At 42.1% G+C, this 22574-nt stretch overlaps 1 protein-coding gene across 1 annotated transcript in view; it reads left to right on the top strand.

Moving 5' to 3' along the window:
• Positions 1 to 13418: 13418 nt before the first annotated feature.
• Positions 13419 to 22574, top strand: part of APPL2 (adaptor protein, phosphotyrosine interacting with PH domain and leucine zipper 2) — a 52897-nt gene continuing 43741 nt past the window's right edge. Inside the window, exons 1-2 of the mRNA XM_027107422.1 lie at positions 13419 to 13693; positions 20177 to 20275. Coding sequence (XP_026963223.1) covers positions 13640 to 13693; positions 20177 to 20275 — 153 coding nt within the window. The 5' untranslated portion in view covers positions 13419 to 13639. The remainder of the gene's footprint in view (positions 13694 to 20176; positions 20276 to 22574) is intronic.

Here is a 22574-nt window from a genome sequence, read left to right as displayed (position 1 = left end):
AAGGCATTCAGGAAAAAATGATTTATACCTTTTGCTACTCTGACCACAGGGGTTAACACCCCAAACATACTGAAAGAGTAATGCCAACTAAAAATTGTCACTTGCCATCTACCTCTACAAGGATTAGGTCACTAGCCACTGTAGTCACTGACCTTTAACATACCCTGAAAGGAGTTCAAGGTGGAGATTAGGAATGAGGCGCTCTGTGTTCTGGGAAAAACTGGCAAAACAGTCTTTCCGATAGTTAGATATTTTCAGGAGAAGATTTTATGAGCCCAATTCTTTTATCTTCGCATATCTAGGAAAACACTAAAATCATTAACAGTGACATCTGCTCCTCGTGACCAGCCACAGGCCTCTGCCACAATGTGTGTTTGACTGCATGTCCCCCCCGCCCCTTCACTAAAATCATCTATAATACTGACCTTGTCCCAACACCTCTTTGGAGAGGTTCCTCAGAGCTATCTGAGATGCTGTCTCCCGGGGTATAGTCCTCATTTTGCCCCCAAAGAACTTAACTCACACCTCTCACGTTGTGCTTTTTGTTTTTTTTCAGTTGACAGTGATTCCTTTAATCATCCAAGGCACAAATGCTCATTCTTTCAAGAAATACGGGGTTTCCCTGGTGGCGCAGTGGTTGAGAGTCCGCCTGCCGATGCAGGGGACACGGGTTCGTGCCCCGGTCTGGGAAGATCCCACATGCCGCGGAGCGGCTGGGCCCGTGAGCCATGGCCGCTGATCCTGCGCGTCCGGAGCCTGTGCTCCGCAACAGGAGAGGCCGCAACAGTGAGAGACCCGCGTACCGCAAAAAAAAAAATAGGTACTGAGGGACTACCATGTGCAGTGGCTTTGCTGAGCAGGGACTGGGACACGCGGAGGAAGGAACCCTCCAGGATGGCGCTATTAGGTGGGATACCCATCTGTAAACAGATCTTTACAGTGCAGGGTGCCACACACTATCATGGAGGTATGCACAGTGAGAAGCATCCCACCTTAGGGTCAGTGAAGATCTCCAAGACGGAGCAGGAGGGATGACTAGGAACAAGTGACAAAGATGGGAGTGTACGCGCCTAAGGAAGGGAAGCGCAAGTGCCAAGGCTCAAGAGAACCTGTCGCCTTCCAGGAATTGTGCTTTCTTAGAAAGGCTGGAGCCCAGGTGTAAGGAAAGAGAGTAGCACTTGAAGTGATCAGCTTTGTGAAAAGCTGTAAAAAATTTACATTTTTTTGGTTGATAGGCGTTCGGAGTTCCTTCCTTTGTTTTTCATGGTATTTGAAAAAGGCGGTGGTTTCAAACTCCCCTCTTTCCAAAAACAATGCAGTGAATCACATTGTCTGCTACTAGCATCCATCCCCCTTCCTTCCTAACAGACCACGTTTCCTCGTTCTTCACACAGGTCCACTCCTATCCCGCATGACTCTGGAGATGCGGATTCATCAGTAGGTTCAGGGGTGGATGCTGGTTAGTCTACAGAGATTGGTGAACTACCAATGGTCCTGCTACCTGTTTTTGTAAATAACATTTATATGAAAACAGCCACACCCATCATTTCCTATGGCTGCTTTTGTGATACAACAACAGAGTTGAGTTACAGAGACTGTATGGCTGGCAAAATCTAAAATATTTACTGCCTGGTCCTTTAAGGAAGAAGTTTGCTGACCCCTGGTCTAAGCCAATCAGAGCATTGAATTCCCCTGGCAGATGGCATTGTTCCAGAGGTGGGCTTGTTGCTTACATTAGACCATCAGATTAAAGAGAAGAATTCATATTTCAAGCTTATAACAATGATGCCCTCACTGCTGTCAGATGGTGCCTCAGCTGCTGCTAATAGGCATCTTATAACAATGAGCTGTTCTAGACACAGCAAAACCAAGAGAGGGAAAGTCTGGGTCGCTGATAATGCTGTTGAGCTATTAAAATCAAGCAACCCTGAAGTCTGCCCTATCTCTGGACTTAGTGTCATGTGAGATGATACATTTCCTTATTATTTAAGCCAGTTGGAGTAAGGCTGTCTCTTCCTTGGAAGTAATAGCATCCATCATTGCTATATGAGTAATGCCATCTTGTTCAAAGAGCAGACTCACAAGAAGCTATGATACCTAAAGCATTGTCACAAACCCAGAATAAAACAAAAGAGACGGTGATAAGAATCAGCACCATCATGAATCCACACGCGTTGGCTACAGGGAGAGTCAAGAGGTGGCCACATACCCTTACCCACAGTTGACTGAAATTTTTTGAAAACTAAAGTTCCCAATTCAATTAACTCAAGATGGTTTTCAAAGAATAACAGATTCAATAAAGGAAATTGGAAACTGGGGGAGTGGGGAGGTACTACCAGAACAAGTCCCTTTGACTTCAGAAAAAGTGACAGGTTACTGCCTAAGAGGAAGGAGAAACAAGAAACAGAAATGAAACAAAACAAAAAATGAAACAAAACCGAAAAAGAAATGAAACAATACCAAAAGCTCATGCCAGTTAATATACAAGCAAGAGCTTCCTACAGAGCAGCTTGCAGTAGCCCCAGGGATGACACTATTTATGTTAGATGCTCACATTTCATGCTTATATAAAAAATGGTCTTGACATACCAAGAGTAGAATTAGTTATGTCCAATCTACTCTGTTTAATAAGGCAAAGAAGATCAAAGTCTCTTTTTTTTTCCCAAGATTTTTGACCCTCCTCAAAAAAGTTTTCTCTTAATAACAAACTGACAATTCAATGACATGGGAAGCACACCCTGTTCCTAAAATGCTAGATCAAAGGAATCTTTGCAAGAAGAGTCCCACTTCAAGACACCTCTTCGCTGGTTCCTGGACCAGAGGATTGGACTTTTCTAACTATCAAACTCTGAGTCAATTATAGATTTTCCCAGAAAGTAAGGCTGAGGTATAGAATCACATTTTTGATTTGCAGGGTGGGAGTGGGAGTGCAGCGTGGTGAGCAACGCAAATGCATTGGAGTCAGGTGGACCTGAGTCCAAATCCTAATTCTACCTCCAAACTAGCTATGTGGGCCTCCCTTTCCAAATACATAAGACAGGAATAATGGTACATAGCTTGCATGGATGCTGTGAGACCTCAATTACATGTAATATATTTTAAAGTATTAGCACACCATCTGACATATATTAGGCCTCCATTTATGGGAGCTATCATTATCTATTATTGTTGCTGTAGTTCCAGGTATTCCAAAATATTCTATTTGATAAGTGAAGTTGCTATAGTGTTGCCGAGTCCAAGCTCACTCTGCTTGCCCCACCACAGGCCAATGAATCGGGAGATGAGGTGCTGAGGCAAGGAATATGACTTGATTCGGAAAGCCGGCAGGCGGAGAAGATGGCGGACTAGTGTCTCAAAAGAGCCATCTTATTGGGGTTTGGATGCCAGTTTCTTTTATAGAACAGAGAGGGGGAGGAGATGAGGAAGTAAAGTAAAAAGGCCATAAGTTTTGCAAATATCCCCTGGAATGGCCGGCCTCGGGGAGGGGACGTGTTAATTTCTTCTTTCTTGTAACCATCCACAGGTGGACAGGGTCCGGATGTTTCCCTGAACAAAGGCATTTTGGTTTAACCTTCAGGCAGAGGGGCAGGGTTCCCAGAGGCAGGCCATTATGTACAGACAGTATCCTTTCAGTGAACAAAAGCAATGGGAAGCAAAGGTTAAAGTAGAAGAAACAGATCCAGCATGTAGTCAGATTTGGCTCTTCCCCATTACAACAGGGCAGTCTCAAGCTGGAGATGGACCAGCCCATCTGCCTCATTTAAGTCTTCAGTGACCTCCTGGGGAGCAGAGTGCGCCCAAGTGCTGTGACTGAGAGTTGAGTCCTCCATGTCGAGATTCTCCAGTGAGGATTCTGAGTCCTCCAGTGTCAAAAATAATGATTTAACAGCAGTTTATTCAGGAACAAGAATTCCATGACATCCTATTCATGGATTGGGAATGATTGCAAGTGGTCATTGGATCCAGCAACCCACTGCCACTTCCAAGTTGTCAGAGTTCAGCTGGGGTCATCAGTTGAATTTAAAAAGTGCAGCGAGAGAGGGGCTTCCCTGGTGGCGCAGTGGTTGAGAGTCCGCCTGCCGATGTAGGAGACACAGGTTCATGCCCCGGTCTGGGAAGATCCCACATGCCGCGGAGCAGCTGGGCCCATGAGCCATGGCTGCTGAGCCTGCGCGTCCGGAGCCTGTGCTCCGCAGCGGAAGAGGCCACAACAGTGAGAGGCCCGTGTACCACAAAAAAAAAAAAAAAAAAAGTACAGTGAGAGGTTGAGGCAGTTGATGTGGTCAGTCTAGCCTCTAACATGCCCTGGAGGGACCCAAACTATTCAACAGTGACTAGCACTTAACAGAGGTGTGTGGAAATTAATTATGACTTCCGGAGACTAGGAAGTCCAAGATCAAAGTACTGGCTAATTCCTGGTGTGAGCCCTCTTCCTGACTTGCAGAAGGCCGTCTTCTCACTGTGTCCTCACATGGTGGGGAGGGAGCGACCTCTCTCTCTTCTTCTTATAAAGCCACTAACCCCATCATTAGGGTCCCACCCCCACCTTATCTAAGTCTAATGACGTCCCAAAGGGCCCATCTCCAAATACTATCACACTGGGGGTCAGGGCTTCAACATATGAATGGGGGAGGGTGCCTTACTGGGTCCCTAGTATGACCCTTACGAGAGTTCATCACTTAAACAGTTCCACAATTCTCTAAGTCATAAATAGCTGCTGAAAGTGAGACTGGTCAGACTTCCCCAAAATTTGTTCTTTAGCCATGATTAAGTGTGAAACATTTCATCTCAGCTAGGAGAACATGGGGAAAATCAGCTCTGTATGAGTAAGAGTTCTCTAATACAGACACTTTGTGACATTCCTCTCTCCTGAAGAACACTTAGAAATTACATGAGGGCAGAAGGTCACAGAGAAGTGAAGGGAGGATGGAAAATTGGCCTATGTCACCCAGAACTCAAGCATCCAAACAGTTCTGTTCTCTCCCTCCTTAGCCTGAGCTGAGCTCTGGAGCCAACTGCACTCCAAACGAGACACACACAGTTTTGATTACCAGACATGATATGTGCTACAAGGAAATAAACCTCTAATTTGTAAGAGAAACAATTAGGGGAGGGGAAGAGATTGAAAACATTGGTCTGCACTGAGTGATCTCCTTGAGCCTAAGGGGAATTACCTCTGGAGTAATTTAGTGAGAAGGCCTGAGCTGGTGCAGGGGCCAAAGAGCTGATCTCTGCAGTGGTTGAAAAAAACAAAACAGAACAAAACAAAACAGCTCTGGCAAGATCAAGCATCCATCTCTTGGTACCTGAGAGCAAAGGAGAGAAAGAGAATCCCTAGCAGAAGGTGGAAGCAGAGAAAGTCTTAAAATATGTAGGACTGATTTGGTTACCTCTTGGGAGGTGCAGAGGAAGAGAGAGGAAGTGAAATCACATTTCTCGAGGGCTAACTGGAATATAAGGTCTTAGAAAGAAGGGGGCCTGCCTATCTTGTTCACCAGTGTGTTCCCAGCTTCTATCATAGGCCCTGACATGCAATAGACACTCACTCACTATTTGTTGAAGGAGGGACAGATATGGCACAGAGTCCATTATATAGTGGCATCCAGTAACTACTTTTGAAAGAATCAATTAATTAATGAATACCTACTGTATGCCAGGCATTGTCTCATTCTTTCATTCAATTTACAAATATTTTACTGTGTGAGCTCCTATCATTTGCCAGACACTCTGCTGGATGCTGTGAATTCAAAAAAGAAAAGAGACAGTTCCTGCCTTCAAAGAGCTTACAGTCTTGGGGACATGGACCCACAGGCAATGGCGATGCAATATATAATGACCACAGGCTATATCAGAGTGCAGGCAAAAGTAGATGAGGTCTTAATCTTCCTGGGAAAGTCAAGGCAGTCTTCACAGAGGAGGCAGCCTTTGAACTGAGACTTAAGATGCATGGAGAATCTCAGACATTTCAGGCAATGAGGCTGGTGTGAGAGAAAATGATAAGTTCATCCTTGGAGGAGAATAAATTCTGTGGGGCAAATAAGTGGGAGAGTGAATGGAGAAAGGAAAGAAAGGAGGCTTCAGCCTAATTGATTATAAAGGGTCTGGTATTTCATTTAAAGCAGCTTGAACTCACCCATTGGTTTAATGCTCTGCTGTCGGCTGTCTTGAAATTCTCAATAATTTTATTTTTCTTTATTTTATTTTTAAAATTGAAGTACAGTTGATGTACAATATTATGTAAGTCACAGGTGTACAATATAGTGATTCACAATTTTTAAAGGTTATACTCCATTTATAGTTATTATAAAATATTGGTTATATTCCCTGTGCTGTACAATGTATCTTTGTAGCTTACCTTATACATAGTAGTTTGTACCTCTTAATTCCCTACCCCTATATTGCTCCTCCCCGCTTCCTTCTCCCCACTGGTAACCACTAAGTTGTTCTCTGTATCTGTTAGTCTGTTTCTTTTTTTTGTTATATTCACTTGTTTGTTGTATTTTTTAGATTCCACATATAAGTGATATATATGGTATTTGTCTTTCTCTGTCTGACTTGTTTCACTTAGCATAATACCCTCTAAATCTATCCATGTTGTTACAAATGGCAAAATTTCATTCTTTTTTATGGCTGAGTAGTATTCCATTGTACATGTATATGCCACATCCTCTTTGTCCATTCACCTGTTGATGGAAATAATTTTATCTTTGAACTTGTGTTTTGTAAGTGAAGGCCAATAAGACAATGGAGCATACACACAAGCAGAGGAGGTATACGCAAGGTGCACATCTGCATTACCTGCTGCTTCATTCACATGTAGTGTCTGTGATGCTCCACGAGCACAGAATTCCAGTGGGCCTACTACATGTGGGAGTTTAGTGACTCAAAGCTAGTACAAGGTAAGCATATTATGGAAGGCATCAGCACCCACTGAGTGTTGATAGACTATGTGCATTTTAAGAAGTGAGAGAAAACAGTTCGGCTAGTTTTGTACAATGGGCTATAAAAAACAAATTGTATCATTTCAGTGATTCCTCATATGAGTTAAACACTCACGTTTGCATTTAAAATGGGCATTGAACAATATAAAGATGGACAGTAAAGTTCACGGTAATCATTTCATTCAACTTTTTCTTTCCTTAGGACATTAAGTGATAAATAAAAGTATCATGACATGTTGAGAGACAGACTGCCAAAAAAGGGAAGAAACTTTATATTTTAGTAAACTTAATGGCACTTTTCCCTTGCTTTCTGAACATTTTGCACCAGGCTCCACAAAGTATGTAGCTGGCCTTGGTGGAGAGCCATTAAAAAAATCCTGAGCAGGGAAGAAACCTGACAAGACTATTACTTTAGAAAAATAACTCTCAGCAGAGTGTGGAAGTTAATATAGAGGGAGGCACAACAAGGAGAAAGAAGATCCGTTATCATGGTCACACTGGCAAAGGATGGTACGGTCTGTGCTAGGGCAGGGCAGGGGGATGGGGAGAAAGGGGTAGAAGTGTGAGGAATTCATGGGCAGAGTTCTAGGGCTGGATAAGTCATTCCATGGGGGAGAGGAAGATAGCTTGACTCCAGACTTCTGGCTTCAGCCCCTGGGTGAAGTCATTCACTGAGACGTGGAATAGAAGAAAGAGTGAGTATGGGATGGTGAGGGAGGAGGGATGGGTTGAACGGGAAGTGTGGTCTGCGGGGAGAGGGGGTAGCCTCTTCATGCCTGGATCTATGCAGTACTTCTCCCTCTGCCTTCTTTCATCTCAGCTAGGAGAACATGGGGAAAATCAGCTCTGTATGAGTAAGAGTTCTCTAATACGGAGACTTCGTGACATTCCTCTCTCCTGAAGAACACTTAGAAATTATACGAGGGCAGAAGAATATAGTTCCCTGTGCTATACAGTAGGTCCTTGTTTTTTATTTTATATACAGTGGTGTGTATCTGTTAATCCCAAACTGCTAATTTATCCTTCCCCTCCCCTTTCCCCTGTGGTAACCATAAGTTTGTTTCCTATGTCTGTCAGTCTGTTTCTGTTTCGTAAATAAGTTGATTTGTATCATTTTTTTTAGATTCCACATATAAGTTATATCACAATAATTGTCTTTGTCTGACTTACTTCATTTAGTATGATAATCTCTAGGTCCATCCATGTTGCTGCAAATGACATTATTTCATTCTTTTTTTTTACAGCTGAGTAATATTTCATTATATATAATTCCAATCCCAGGCGTGGGATTACTGGATCGTGTGGTAAATATTTTTAGCTTTTTGAGGAACCTCCATAGTGTTTTCCATATTGGCTGCACCAATTTACATTCCCACCAACAGTGTAGGAGGGTTACCTTTTCTCCACACCCTCTCCAGCGTTTATTATTTGTAGACTTTTTAAAAAATAAATTTATTTTATTTATTTTATTTTTGGCTGCATCGGGTCTTCATTGCTGTGCACGGGCTTTCTCTAGTTGCGGTGTGCAGCTCGAGAACGCGGGCTCAGTAATTGTGGCACACAGGCTTAGTTGCTCCGTGGCATGTGGGCTCTTCCTGGACCAGGGATTGAACCCGTGTCCCCTGCACGGGCAGGCGGATTCTTAACCACTGCACCACGAGGGAAGCCCTATTTGTAGACTTTTTGAGGATGGCCGTTCTGACTGGTGTGAGGTGGCACATACTCTTCTTTATAGAACTTTCTTTTCCTTCTATTCCATTAAACTAAACGTAGCCTAAAGAGAATCTTTTCTGACTAACTCATTCTAGGGAATTGTGGCAGAAACGATTGTCCCCAAATTATTACTCCCTTCTCTTTTCTTTCAATAATAGAACCCCTGAATTTTTAAAAATTTTTATTTATTTTTATTGAGATAGAATGCACATATCATAAAACTCAGTGTTTTAAAGTATACAACTCAATATTTTTAGTAGATTCACAAGATTGTGCAACCCTCATCACTATCTAATTCCAAATTATTTCATTACCCCCCAAATAAACCCCACGCCCATTAGCAGTTGCTCCCCATTCTCTCCTCCCTCCATCCTCTCTGGCAGCCATTAATCTATTTTCTATCTGTATGGATTTTCCTATTCTGGACATTTCCTATAGTTGGAATCTTATATTAGGTGATCTTTAGTGTCTGGCTTCTTTTATTTAGTATGTTTTTAAGGTTCATTCACATTGTAGCATGCATAAGTACTTCATTCCTTTTTATTGGCAAATAATATTCCATAGTATGGGTATACCATAATACCATATTTTGTTTATCCATCTACAGTCGATGGACATTTGGGTTGTTTCCCACTTTTTGGCTATTATGAATAATGCTACCCTGAACATTCATGTACAAGTTTTTGTGTGGACAGATGTTTTCAATTCTCTTGGGTTTACACTAGGAGGGAGTTGCTGGGTCATATGATAACTTTAACATTTTGAAGAGCTGCCAAACTATTTTCCACAGTGGCTGTGCCATTTTACATTCCCACCAGCAGTATATGAGGAGAATCCTTGGTTTTTAGCTGGGCATACTAAGCCTGGGAAAAGGTCAATTTTCCAGCTTCCCTTGTAGCTATATATGGCCGCACAACTAATTTCTGGCTTATAGGATGGGATGTAAGCAGAAGTGGTATGTGCAGTTTCTGGTTGAAACATGTCCTCTGTCGCTTTCTCCAACCTTCTGGTTTGGAAGGTCGACTTAATGACTGGAAGGCCAGCAGCCATCTTGGGCCATGGAGTGACTTTGGGAAGGAAAGCCAGAGGACAGGATAGAAGGAATCTGTGACTGACACCATGGAAGGCCATGCTACCCCCTTGGGCTTTTTAAATATGGAAGAGACATAAACTTCTATGGTGCTTGACACTATTATCTTTTTCTTATTAGTTACAGCCAAATCTAACCCTAACTGATACCGTTACTGAATTCCTTCACTCACTGAGCAAATTTTCATTGAAAGTCAATTAAAAGCCAGGTCCTGAGCTTGGTGTTAAAGAAATAAAGATGTATGAAATAAGGACTGAGAAAACAGAAGCAATCAGAAAAGAACTCCTTCAGCCTCCTCCGTTTCATCCACCAACCTACTGTCTCATGTATCAGCCTGAATGCACTGTCCCTGCTTCCGTCATGTGTGACTTGTATCCCACTCCTTTTTGTCTGCTCAAGGACTTTCATCCTGCAGTTGTCCCTTCACCCTCCTGCATCTTCAATTTTCCTCCCTACTCTATTGGATTATCCTCATCAGTGTACAAATAATCTAAGAAATACAGTCTTCTCACCCCTCAGTTTCTCCCAGACTTTTATGTTTTCTTTAAGCAAACTGGAGTTAGATTTCTGTCAGTCGCAACTGAAAAAATCCTGATTAATACAGGACACATGGATAGGTACCTATGGAAACAGCCAGTGTACTTTTCCCCATTCGTCTTCAATGGGTAAAAAGAGTATAGCTCCATAGAGTTCATCCTTTCTCTCCGCAGAGGACATGGCAACTCTAAATTGTTCATTTGTGTACTTTCTTGTCGCCAACCTCACAGCTGTCCAGGGATTTCAGATATAGTTGTGTGGATGTTTGAAATCCACCCTCACAATAGTTTAATAGGGACCAATATTTTTAATGAAACATTTTTTAAAATTTCTCATGTTTACATGAAAATTCCTCTTACATAGTTTTGCACAGATTATCTGTTGAAGAGGAGAATATTTGGCTTCAGAATTTAAATGAGGGTCATAATAAAGACAGTAAAATGAGTGAGAGATACAGTGCTTAACATCGAGCATATTTTTTTAAAAAAATTTATTATATTTTAAAAATATATTTATATATTTAAATGAATGAATATTTATTTATTTATATAAATTTATATTTATATATAAATAAATGAATAATATTTATTTATATATAAATATATATTTATTTATATATTTATATTATTTAATATATTTATTAAATGGATGAATTAATGAATGAAATTAATTAAATTAACAGTTTGCAAATGTGTTGTATTCCCAGAATTGGTTTTGTAACTTAGTTGGTTTGAATTTGGGATGCATTTTCCCACGGACACAATTTTATAAATGGTACTTAAGTGCCAAGAAATCCCACTAAGGCTGTTTAGTCAATAGTGTAGCAATAAAGTGTAGGAAAGTAATGGCATTGTGTCAGAATGCGGTTTAAACAATTTGGAATACTGGTGATTGAGGAAAAGTAACTTTAATTAGGAGATGAGGTGGTGCATGAAAAATGTGGTAATTCCAAAGGGGACTTCTGAGACCTTTCAAGTGTTCTGGAGGGTACTATCTCCTTTTTTTTTTTTTTTTAAGAAGATGTTGGGGGTAGGAGTTTATTAATTAATTAATTTATTTTTGCTGTGTTGAGTCTTCGTTTCTGTGCGAGGGCTTTCTCTAGTTGTGGCAAGCGGGGGCCACTCTTCATCGCGGTGCGCGGGCCTCTCACTATCGCGGCGTCTCTTGTTGCGGAGCACAGGCTCCACACGCGCAGGCTCAGTAGTTGTGGCTCACGGGCCTAGTTGCTCCGCTGCATGTGGGATCCTCCCAGACCAGGGCTCGAACCCATGTCCCCTGCATTAGCAGGCAGATTCTCAACCACTGTGCCACCAGGGAAGCCCTACTGTTTCCTTTTTACATCTATTTTCAAATAAAAATGCATGCATTTCTCTCCCTCGACACAGTCTTATACTATTCTTATCAGCATGATCATTATTGTTTGCTTGGTAGGCAATTAACAAATGTTGAGTTTCCAGTTGGATGGAAGGGTAGGAACAAAGCAAGATGGAAGGTCGAGGGAAATTTCTCTTAAGTAATTGGAAAAGAGTTGGAAGAAATGAACATGTCATAAACAGCAAACTTGTATTTGTTATTATGTGTCTCAGTATTCAGAATAGAAGGAAGGCGACACAGAGAGGCTTACTATTTATACAGGAAGTAAGACCCACACGTAGAAAGAAAAAGCACTACTGGGTAAGTCATGTTGGATGACAATCAAGGCGATGCCTGTTCAGTGATCTTTGGGGCCAGGAAGGGAGCAGGAAGTGCTTGAGTCTGACCTTGTGCAAGAGGATTTCAGTGAGAAAAGAGTTGGGAGAGTATATGAGGTGAAATTAACTGAATGGTACTTAATAGAAAATACAGAAAAAGGGGCTTCCCTGGTGGCGCAGTGGTTGAGAGTCCGCCTGCCGATGCAGGGGACACCGGTTCGTGCCCCGGTGAGGGAGGATCCCACATGCCGCGCAGCGGCTGGGCCTGTGGACCATGGCCGCTGAGCCTGCGCGTCCGAAGCCTGTGCTCCGCGACGGGAGAGGCCATGGCAGTGAGGGGCCCGCGTATCGCAAAAAAAAAATAAAATAAAATACAGAAAAAGGATGAAACACGGTGTGAGCATGGTTCTACCCAAGAAGAAGAAAGAATATGGTGGGGAAAGGATGCTGGATGATTTCCCCATGGAGCCTACACCATGGCTCAGGAAAGGTTGGTGCTGATCTAGAGCCAGACAGGGAATAATGAATGGCCTTGGAGTTTTCAAGTGATCAGGCAGCATGTGATCAGACTTTCAGAGGTGTTGGCAATTCAGATTGTGCCTTAATATACCTAAGTGTTTCTATAAAACACAGAATTTGTATTATTTTACCATATTCTGACCGTTTTTGTTTGTTTTTGGTTGAGTGTCCTATTACGCAAATCTTACAGATTCCTAAAGAAGGAGATTCTGAAACCCTTGCCTTTGGTATTAAAAGATGTCAAGTACTCCCCCTTCCCTCCTTCTCTTCTTTCTTTAGCTTTCTTTCGTTAACTGACTCTGACCAAATCACTTCATTCTTTGGGTCCCTGATTATTATTATTATTTAATCTCTAAATGACAACGCTGAACTAGATTATCTATCCCTTCCACTTCTAAAAACTTGATTATGAAACTTTCCAAAATGACAAAACACAGCAATCGACGAGGACGAGCCCTAATCATATTGGCCAAATTAAATAGCTGTGGTTTCCCAAAAAGTTACTTCTAAATATCACAGATGATTCAGTTACCCCCTTTTTTTCCCCTAGAACTAGTTGATCTCTCTGCTCTCAGAGCTGTTACGAGGGCACTGAGATTTACGTAGAAAAAGTGGTGCGGGAAGCGCGGGATTTTCACACAGCATTTCACAGATTTTCAAATCAGCAAAACTGTTAGCTCCTATCTCCTTGACTCAAAAAATCTGGATAGCCACAAGTAGATAAAACTTTATCTTTCCGCTCTTGAGTTTCCCCTCCTGGGCTTTAGATGCATTGACCGGCATAAGATTCGGCCCCTTAACTGCTGAGCCTAACACCCTAGGCGTTCACTTGGCGCCTGGCTGACCCGTGGGGGGTCTGCGGTTTCCCGCGAGAGGTGGGCGCGGGGGGAAAGCGGGGCCGCCACACTTCCGGTGTCCGGGTCGGGCGCTCGCCACACTTCCTGTTGATCCGGCTCCGCTGAGGGCTGGGCGGAGAGGAGGGCCGGCGGGCGGGCGGCGGTCACTCACTGGCCAGGCGTGGGCGCACGCGGGGCCACCCTGGGCACAGAACGTCGTCCGCCTCGTCGCCTGAGCCTCGAGCACTCTCGGCCGCCGCGTCACCTGCCCTCCGTGCTTTCGTCCGGCCCTCGGCCCCGCCGCGCGGCACCATGCCCGCCGTGGACAAGCTCCTGCTAGAGGAGGCGTTGCAGGACAGCCCCCAGGTACCTCCCGCCGCCCGGGTCCCCCTCGCCCGAGGGCTTGAGGCCGAGGAGGCCCTACTAGCCCCGGGGTGGAGGCTGGGAGTACGCCGGGCCCCCTCGGGGGCGAAGAGGGGGCGGGCCCGGCCCTGTGTCTTGAGTCCGGGATGCTCCGGGAGCCGGCATCCCTCAGAAAGGGCTGGAGACGTCGGGAAAGCCCCCCGCGGCCGGAGTCTTTGTGTCCCGACCCCTTTCCAAACTCAGCTGAAACCGAGGCTGCTCGGCCTACGCTTGAGCTCCACCAAGTGCCCCGGGCAAATAATCTTTTTTTTGCCTCAGCTTTGTTGTAAGATAGGAATAATTGTACCTGCCTCCTAGAGTTGTTAGAATTAAATAAGGAAATGCCTGTCAAGTTGTTCGCGGGCAATGTCTGGTACAAAATAAGAAGTCAGTCTTACTTATTATTACTACTACTGATTATGATGGGACCTGGTGGATTTAGGACCGGAGTGGGATGCAGAGAGCCTAGACCTCTTCCCCAGCGGTGTCAGACCTCCCTTTGGCTCTGTTTTCCCATTCGTGAAGAGGAAATTACAATACCTGCCCTATTTGCCGCACAGGGGAACTTCATTAGCGCACCTGAGATGAGAATCAAGCCCTTTGAGCTCTGCAGATGAAAGCTGGTGTGCAAATGTAGTAAATGTATGCAGAATGACATTACTTCATAAGTCAGTGCACCTTTCGCCAGGAAACCTTTGTTCTTCATTAACATTTCCCCAGCTTCATATCTGCCCTAGAGGCTCTGCATCCTTGGGTTTTTTAAATACCTCTCTTTATTCCCTAGTATCTTAACTCTTGAAAAATTAGAGTAAGAGTAACCTCTTTTCCTTTCACCGTTTCTCATCCCTTTGTGCTTCCTTTCCATTTTCTTCTTAGTGAATTGTGCCTGCCCGGGATGATCCTTTGATGGACTTACCTACACCCACTCTTCATCTCTCCAGTTCAGAATTAGAAGTCAAAAGGACTGTGTGCTTAGTTGCCTTGTGCCCATTTCTTTGTGATCTTTTTTACATAGGCAAGTAAGAAAGTGTACGCAAGCTGTGATTTTTTTTCTTTTTTTTAATTGTTATCCGCTGGTCTGATTGACTTCTCAAAGGCCTCTCTGAAGCCTCTAAACTTCTGGCATTTTAGTGGGATCAAAACCCTGGGTAGAAGTCATTTTGTCCATCCTCACACCTGCTGCGTGCGATCTGAAGATAGTATTGTGGAATTTCTAATGATACCATTTTGAACAGGGGTTTCCACTTGGTTTGCAGTTGGAGAAACTGAGGTGCAAAGATATATTGCTTTCCTAACTGGACATGGTGATGGCTGAGCCAGGTTAAAGAAGTGGCACTAACTGATTCTCCATGTTACCCTCACCGAGGAGTTACATTTGGAATTTTTGGCTCTCACATCAGTGAATAGGCACTGGTTCTGAGTTGTTTATAGGATGTGCTCAGCAGTGAGGTAGGAGACAGCGGACTGGCAAACGAGTCAGGCCACTTGGGTCCTAACTGTGGCTCTAACACTAACTTATCATCTGATTTGGGCGAGTCACTCATCCTCATCCTGTGGCTGGCTGGGTTTTCTCATCTGCAGAATGAGGGTCACGGAGCAGATAATATTTAAGGGGCTTACAAGTCTAACATATCTGCATGATTTATAACTGAGCTTGCATGAGGAAGAAGAGGTTAAGAGGCATTGTCATTTCTATTTAATGGTCCTCTTTATGTAGAGAATTTGTCATTGCTTTTGAGACGTGGGTGTCACCCTGTGAGGGTTCTTGTCACCCTGTGAGGTTTGAATGGAAGCAGACTTCCAGGAAGGTCCTTGATAACCATCAAAACATATTTAGCTCTTTTGTATGGGGTATGTGCCTAATGCAGCTTTACTGCCAAGGAGATTCATAGACTTGTAACTGGAAGGAATCTAATCCAACTCCTTAGTTTTATCTGTAAAGAATAAAAGCAATAGCAAACACCTGTGTCATACATGCATTTTTATGTGCCAGGCCCTGTTCTCAGTGCTTTACATATGTTAACTTAGCTAATCCTTTCAACAGTCTTTTGAAGTAGGTACTGTATTAAAATTACCAAGGAGCTGAGAAGTTAAATAACTTGCTCCCGAGATTATACATTATCAAGTGGCAGAGCCGGGATTGGAACCCAGGCAGTCTGCCTATGTTGTTCAAGTTAGCCCAGCTACCTAGCACCTGGCTTTTCTGTCATCAGTGACCTAAAATGTTTCACTAAAAGGAGGTGATCTTAAGAAACCATCTATTGTTTCCTCTTGTTTTATGTAGAGTATTTATGAGGGTTGCTCCAGTAACCTGGTTGCACAGGATTCATTAAATGAACACAAAAGCTTTTATATTTGAGCTCAGTGACCCAAGAAGAGCTGAATAGCAGTTGACTGACCTTATACACATCTATTCATGCCCTTTTAAGTTCACAGTGCTGCACAGTGTATTATAAGACAAGTCTTTGTGCGTACATGTATTATTTCTGGTTACCTCTGGTGTATGAAAGATGAAATGTTTTAGGGATTAAGCTACTTGTCTCCATTGCTGTTTGCGAGCCTCTGCTCCTCGCTAGGTGCTGCTAGATGCTGGGAATGTAATGACAAATAAGATAAGAATGCCTTCCCTCCGCTGGTTCACAGTCTGTTCTGGGAGACAGATAAGGAAAGCAGCAGTTGCAGTACTGTGTGAATGCTGCTGTGATAGGAACACAAATGCCGCTTTGAGCTGCTGCAGCTCACACCTCTCCAGGGGCTTATTCTCTTTCCTGTAAGTAGTGTGCTTTTGAGATAAAGTGTAGCACTGTTGCTTGCTGTTTTGTTACGATATTTGTTTGTTTCCTTTGCAGTTGGCACAGCTGAAGCACAGAGAATTTAAAGATTAAGTTCTGAGATTATTCAGTGAGAGGTCCAGCTGGGAAACCAGGCCTTTTTTAACTCAAGCAGGATGCCTCAAAACATTACCTAGTGGTTTTGTCTTCATTGTGGAGGGCTTTTGTCCTGCTGTACTCTGTTTATGATACATTTTCCTTTCAGTAGGCTTGGTTCTACTGAGACATTTCTCTCCCTCTCCCACACTATGGGAATAAGAGTTTTAATTGTTTTTACCTTAAAATATATATATATGTATAATATTTATACTTATATATGATAAATATTAAAACATTTAAAATATATTTAAATATATATAAAATATACACGTGTGTGTGCGTATGTATATTTTACAATCACAGCTGTTAAAATTGTGCCATTATATAACTAGATGCTATTCTTAGGAGTGAAAAATGTCTAGGACTAGTTTATTAGATGACACCCAGTTTCTTTATTCTAAGATAGAGGGTAATGTGGAGCTAAGGCTAAGGTGTTTGGTTTCGTTTTTCTGTCCATGCCTACTCTTGAGAGTGTAGGGTAGTAGAAAAAGGCCGGAATTTAAATCTTGATTCTGCAGGTTACTCAAACACAACCGCTGTGTTTCAACATGGGTAAAATTAGAATAAAAATAGTTGCTTAATTCTTATGAAGAATAAATAACATATGTAAAGTATCTTCATGCCTGCATATTATAGTAACTCCATAAATGATTGCTGTTATTGTCTTTATAAGTGATATGCACCAGTCTTTCGGATTTTTTTGTGGAACTTTCGAGCAACTGGTATACCTGCCTGGTCCTTGGTCTTACTCCTTCTTTAGGTCTCAGAACATTCTTGTTCTTCCAAATATAAGTTTAAGCAGATGCGGAGCTGATAAATGTGGATATTAAAACAGTGTCTGAGATAGCTGGGTATATTTTTTTTCAAGGATGATCATGGCCTAGTTAAGTTAGAAAGGGAAGACGGGAGTGTTTTTGTCAGTTCCAGTGGATGTCATGGTAAACACGTTCAGAATATAAAGAAAAAAAAACTTGTGATGTAGTTTTGGCAGTTATCACAGGTGAGAGCATGATAGTAGGATGACCCAAGAGAAGTCAGCTCCAAGCAGTCAGCATCCTGCCTCCAGACAGGGTGGTGGGCTGTGGGCCAAAGAGCATGCCCACTGATGAGACCCACCTTTGTTAGGTGGTGGATGCAGCCTCCTGCGGTGGAGAAAGCATGGCCATTGGTACCAGCCAGACCTGGGTTTACATCGCAACCCTGCTGCTTCCCAGCTGTGGGGGGCTGAGCAAGTTTCTTAACCTTGATGAGCCTCAGTTTCATCATCTCTAAAATGGGATTAATGTAACTGTGGTGTCTACCTCATAAAATTGTCGGAAGGATTAAATGAAGTAATATTTAGTGCTCAGCACAGTGTCAGACACATAGGAAGTACAGAGTAAATGGTAGTTTTAGTTTTCTTTCTACTCTCTTTATGGAGGACATTTATACAAGCCCTCTCTTTTCATCCTGTGGCTCATTTTCCATTCTATGTATTTTATTTCTAAGAGTATTAAAACCAATAAATAGGACTCAACTAAATGGACATCAGTAGTATTTAAAAAATTAAATATCCTCAATCCAGTTGTATCACTCTTTTTCATTCTCTTAGATATACTGTTATAGCAAAGAAAGGAACGAGAATCATCATAAACATTGAAGGACTTCTCCAGCATTGGCACCACAAATACCAAAAGATTCTCTCCTATTAGATGACATTTATAGATAACTGTGTAGATAATAGTGTTGCTTTAGTGTTGAAATGAAATCGTAACATGTGAAACCCTTAGTGTCCAACATGTTATAAGCAAAGTTCATTATCTTCTTCATAATCAGCATCATCTGCTATCATTGTGTATTAGGCACTGGTAGGCACTTTATGTAATTCATTACCTCTAGTGTTCCCTGCAAATTAGTGTTAGAGCCTAAATTTGGACCCAGGATTGACACGGTCCCAGTAGACTGTAAGCTCCTGGAAGACAGAGTTGGTTCTGATCACCTTTGAATCTCAGATCCCAACACAACGTTTCATCAAATATTGGATGAAGGCAGAAGTATATACATGAATGAATGTAGAGTGATAGACCAATCACTGTAGGTTCTCAAAACGTCTTTTAACAATCTTTGTTTTTCAAGTAGTGTATTTTAAAGAGATGTAATAAAGAATTCTAAACCAATGTTTTTCACCTACGCATTGACATCCATTAATGGATTATGAGATCCAGTGGGTCACATCCATGATTTTTGTTTTGTTTGTTCTGATCCTTCTGTTGATAAGAATTGATACTGAAGAGAGTACATTGGTCTGAGAGCAGGTATTTTTAGCCTTAAAGACCTCGGGCAAAACCAGGATAAGCATGTACTACTGTGAAGTCCACCAGAGTTTGTCAACAAAATCAAAGGTAGAATGATTCAAACGTCGGGGTTCCTCTTCCAGTTTATTGGGGGTGCTTTTGGGTCAGTTATTATTCTCTTACCTGAGATAGGTTAGAAAAAGAAAGAAGGAATTGAAATTCATTTGCAGGAAAATAACGAACCTTAATGGATTGTTCTTTGTAAGGTGCCTTTGGTATCATCTCATTAAAGACATTTCTATAGCTTACTCTCCATTCTATGCCTAATGGGTTATTTTCTGAAATATAGATCCCATTATCACTAATGTAGTATTTGAAATTCCCACTGTTCTGGACACATTAACAAAAGTCCCTTGAATAGATATGGTCTCTTATGTGGTCCCTTGATACTTCTTTAGGCACCGTCCAATATATAAATATTTCTTTAGTGCTCAGCGTATCAGGCACTACGCATGAAAATGAGAGGAAATACCTTTCATCTAAGACATTGCTCAGCTGCTCTCGAAGCACTGAGTAGTCTTCCCAAAGGAACTGAGCTAGCATTCTTAAGTTGCTATTTGAGTTTTGTGCCCAGAGCTTCCACTGGTGGGCCCATGGTACATGAAATTTCCTGGTCATGAGTTTGAAAATTGGTTGAATAGAATATGACGAAAGACGTGGAGCCTGACTGTAGTATCTTAAGTGGAAAGAATGACACACCCCTGCAAGACTTCCAGGATTGCAGAAAACCGGACAGATGGTTAACTGCTGTGATGATGCAGTGCTGGGTGACCACACCCCAGGTATACAGACAGGCCAGACATTGAGTTCAGTTTATGGGCTTGAAGGGAGAGACTGCCCTTTTTAACACTTATTTTATTGGATGGACTTTACTGTTACTTAGGTAGAGGCTAACGTCAAGACGGATAATAGCCCTTGAGTCTTCTTAACCCTTTAAAAATTGGCTTTCTTTCCCTGGCCCCAGTACTCAAACTGTATTCAGTTTGCCCTCGCAATGTAGTCTAAAGGATTAGAAAAGAAGTTCTGAATTAAAGCTCTAGGAATCAGCTTATATTAGTATTAGCAATAAAAAAGTAAAGCCAGACAACAGACATCTTCCCTCCCCATATCTCTGTGTGCGTGTGTTTGTTTTACCTCCATGTAACTTCTCCACTTAGAAATAAAATTGACCTCTTTTCTTGCAGACTCGCTCTTTACTGAGTGTATTTGAAGAAGATGCTGGCACTCTCACGGATTATACCAACCAGCTGCTCCAGGCGATGCAACGCGTCTATGGAGCCCAGGTATCCTCCTGCCCCCTCACCTGGAGAGGAGCAGAGTGGGAGCCCTCTGCCCACCTTGAACTTCTTTCAGGAGGTTGAGAGATTTGAGTCAGAACACCACCATTTAAACTTTTGAAATAAAATCACAATTGTTTTTCTCTTCTGTTCACCTCAAAAAACTGAGGACAGTTCATTTTCACAGGTTAAGAAATAGGGTAATTTTTCTGTAACTAGTAGACCCAGTAGAAAGGTACCACATAACTGCTTTTTAATTTTTAAAAAAATTCTACTCCAAAGGGAAACATTTGAGTCTCCTCTTCCTACTTGTGAATGAGTGGGTTCAGTATTCTAAGGCATGGCTCTTTGTCTTTCTCATAAATGGTCAGTCTTAGATGTCAGTGCAGGCGAGTAGAGATGTTTTTTCAAGGGCTTCCTCTGAAAAGACTTGAGTCACAGTTCTGGAACTGTTGGGTGGCTTCTTTGTTTTGAGGAACAAATATCTCTGCCTTGCAAAACCACGGAAAATAAATTGCTGAGTAGCAAAAGTGGATCTTTTTAAGATCAAGAAATGCCCATGTGTGTTACTTTCTAAGAGAAAACTTGTGAGTTACTTAAAAATAAAATTTGTTATGTTACACATCAAAATATTATGGCAACCGATACTTTTCATTATTGATTCCTTGCTGACTTAAGCCTGTATCTGTTAATATGTTCCTTTTTCTCATTGACGGTCTCTAAATAAATACCACATTCAGTGTATAATAATAATATAATATATCAATAATCATGTATACTCATTTATTTTACATAGCTCTTAATATTCATATATAATCATTTATTATTATCATGGTTTTATTAATCATTCATTCATATCCTATATGGGGAAAAAACTCAGCTCTTGCCATTAGGGAGCTTACAACTGGGTTGGGAGACAGACAAAAATAATTACCAAAGAGTGTTAGAGGTGCTAGGAGAGAAGGGTCACCTAACCTGGAGGAATTGTGCTGGGCACCCAAAAGGAGGACGATTATGATAGTTGAGACTTATTGAATACTTCATAGGTTCCAGGTGCAGTTTCAGGGGCTTTTACATGTAATCAGTTCACTTCAATTCCCTAACAACTCTGAGGTGGCTGTTGTTATTATATCTTCATTTTATAGGTCAGGAGATTTAAGGATTCTGATGATGAATGACTTTCCAATTCCACCCCATTAATACATGGTAGAGCAAGTCAGCCTGAAGCCAAAGCCCAAACAATTAACTACTAAGCATAAGGGTGGTAGCCTGAGCTAGGGAAGCGGCAGTGGAATTGGGAAGAAGTGGATTGGTGACTGATTCTATGTGAAGGGGTTGGATGGGTGAAGGATGAATCAAGAATGATGCCCACGTCTTTGACTTCAATAACAGGGTGCATAGTTGGGAGAATACAGGAAGAGGAGCAGGGTGTGTGTGTGTGTGTGTGGCAGTGGCAGGAATGGCAGGGATGTCAATCTTAATTCTTTCCTTTTTTTTTTTTTTGGTTGCACCATGGCTTGCAGGATCTTAGTTCCCTGACCAGGGATTGAACCTGGGCCCTTGGCAGTGAAAGTGCAGAGTCCTAATCACTGAACCACCAGGGAATTCCCCTTAATTCTTTCTTGAGAGGCTGATTTTGAGGTGTCCATGGGACATAAGAGTGGGGAAAGAGATCTTGTTGAAAGTTCAGGTCCAGAGTTCAAGCTGGAGATAGATATTTGCAAACTACTGTATTATAGAAGTATAACTTGATTAATTGGAACTAATTTTAACGACCAAAAGAATCATGTGCACATTTGTGATTTTGCTCGTTTGTTTAGGCAAAACATTTAAAAACTGGGACATACTTTGTCGATTTTTTAAAAGCCCTATTTATTTCTATTACATGTTTTTGTATTTTTCCCTAACAGAAAATTTTTTACTGAGCTTATACCTGCTCTTTAGTAGTTTGAATATTGTTATTAAATGATTTTTCTCATGTTTAAGAGTCCCAAGGCTTACGGACTGTGACTCCACCACTCCCAAGAGTCTCAGTTCTGCCTTTCCATGTCTGTCAGAATCATTTACTTGGAGATGTCCAGATGCTCTCTTATGCGTTTTTTTCTTTTGAGCCAGAAAACTGCATTTTGCCAAAATTAAGTGGGTCTTGCATTCCAAGAGGCTGTAACCAGCTTTTACTTCACATCACATGATCATCCCATGGGTTACTGGCAGAAGCCCTTCCTTCTGCCTCGGCATTTCCTGCAGCAGAAGCTAGCAAGAACGTCTGGCTAGTGCTGCCCACTCAGTGACAGATACAAGCAGT

This window comes from Aethalodelphis obliquidens, unplaced genomic scaffold, assembly GCF_003676395.1.
Source record: "Aethalodelphis obliquidens isolate GAN/ISIS:26980383/991018 unplaced genomic scaffold, ASM367639v1 scaffold8, whole genome shotgun sequence".
Classification (NCBI taxonomy): Eukaryota; Metazoa; Chordata; class Mammalia; order Artiodactyla; family Delphinidae; genus Aethalodelphis; species Aethalodelphis obliquidens.
This window is presented reverse-complemented; position numbering and strand designations above follow the sequence as displayed.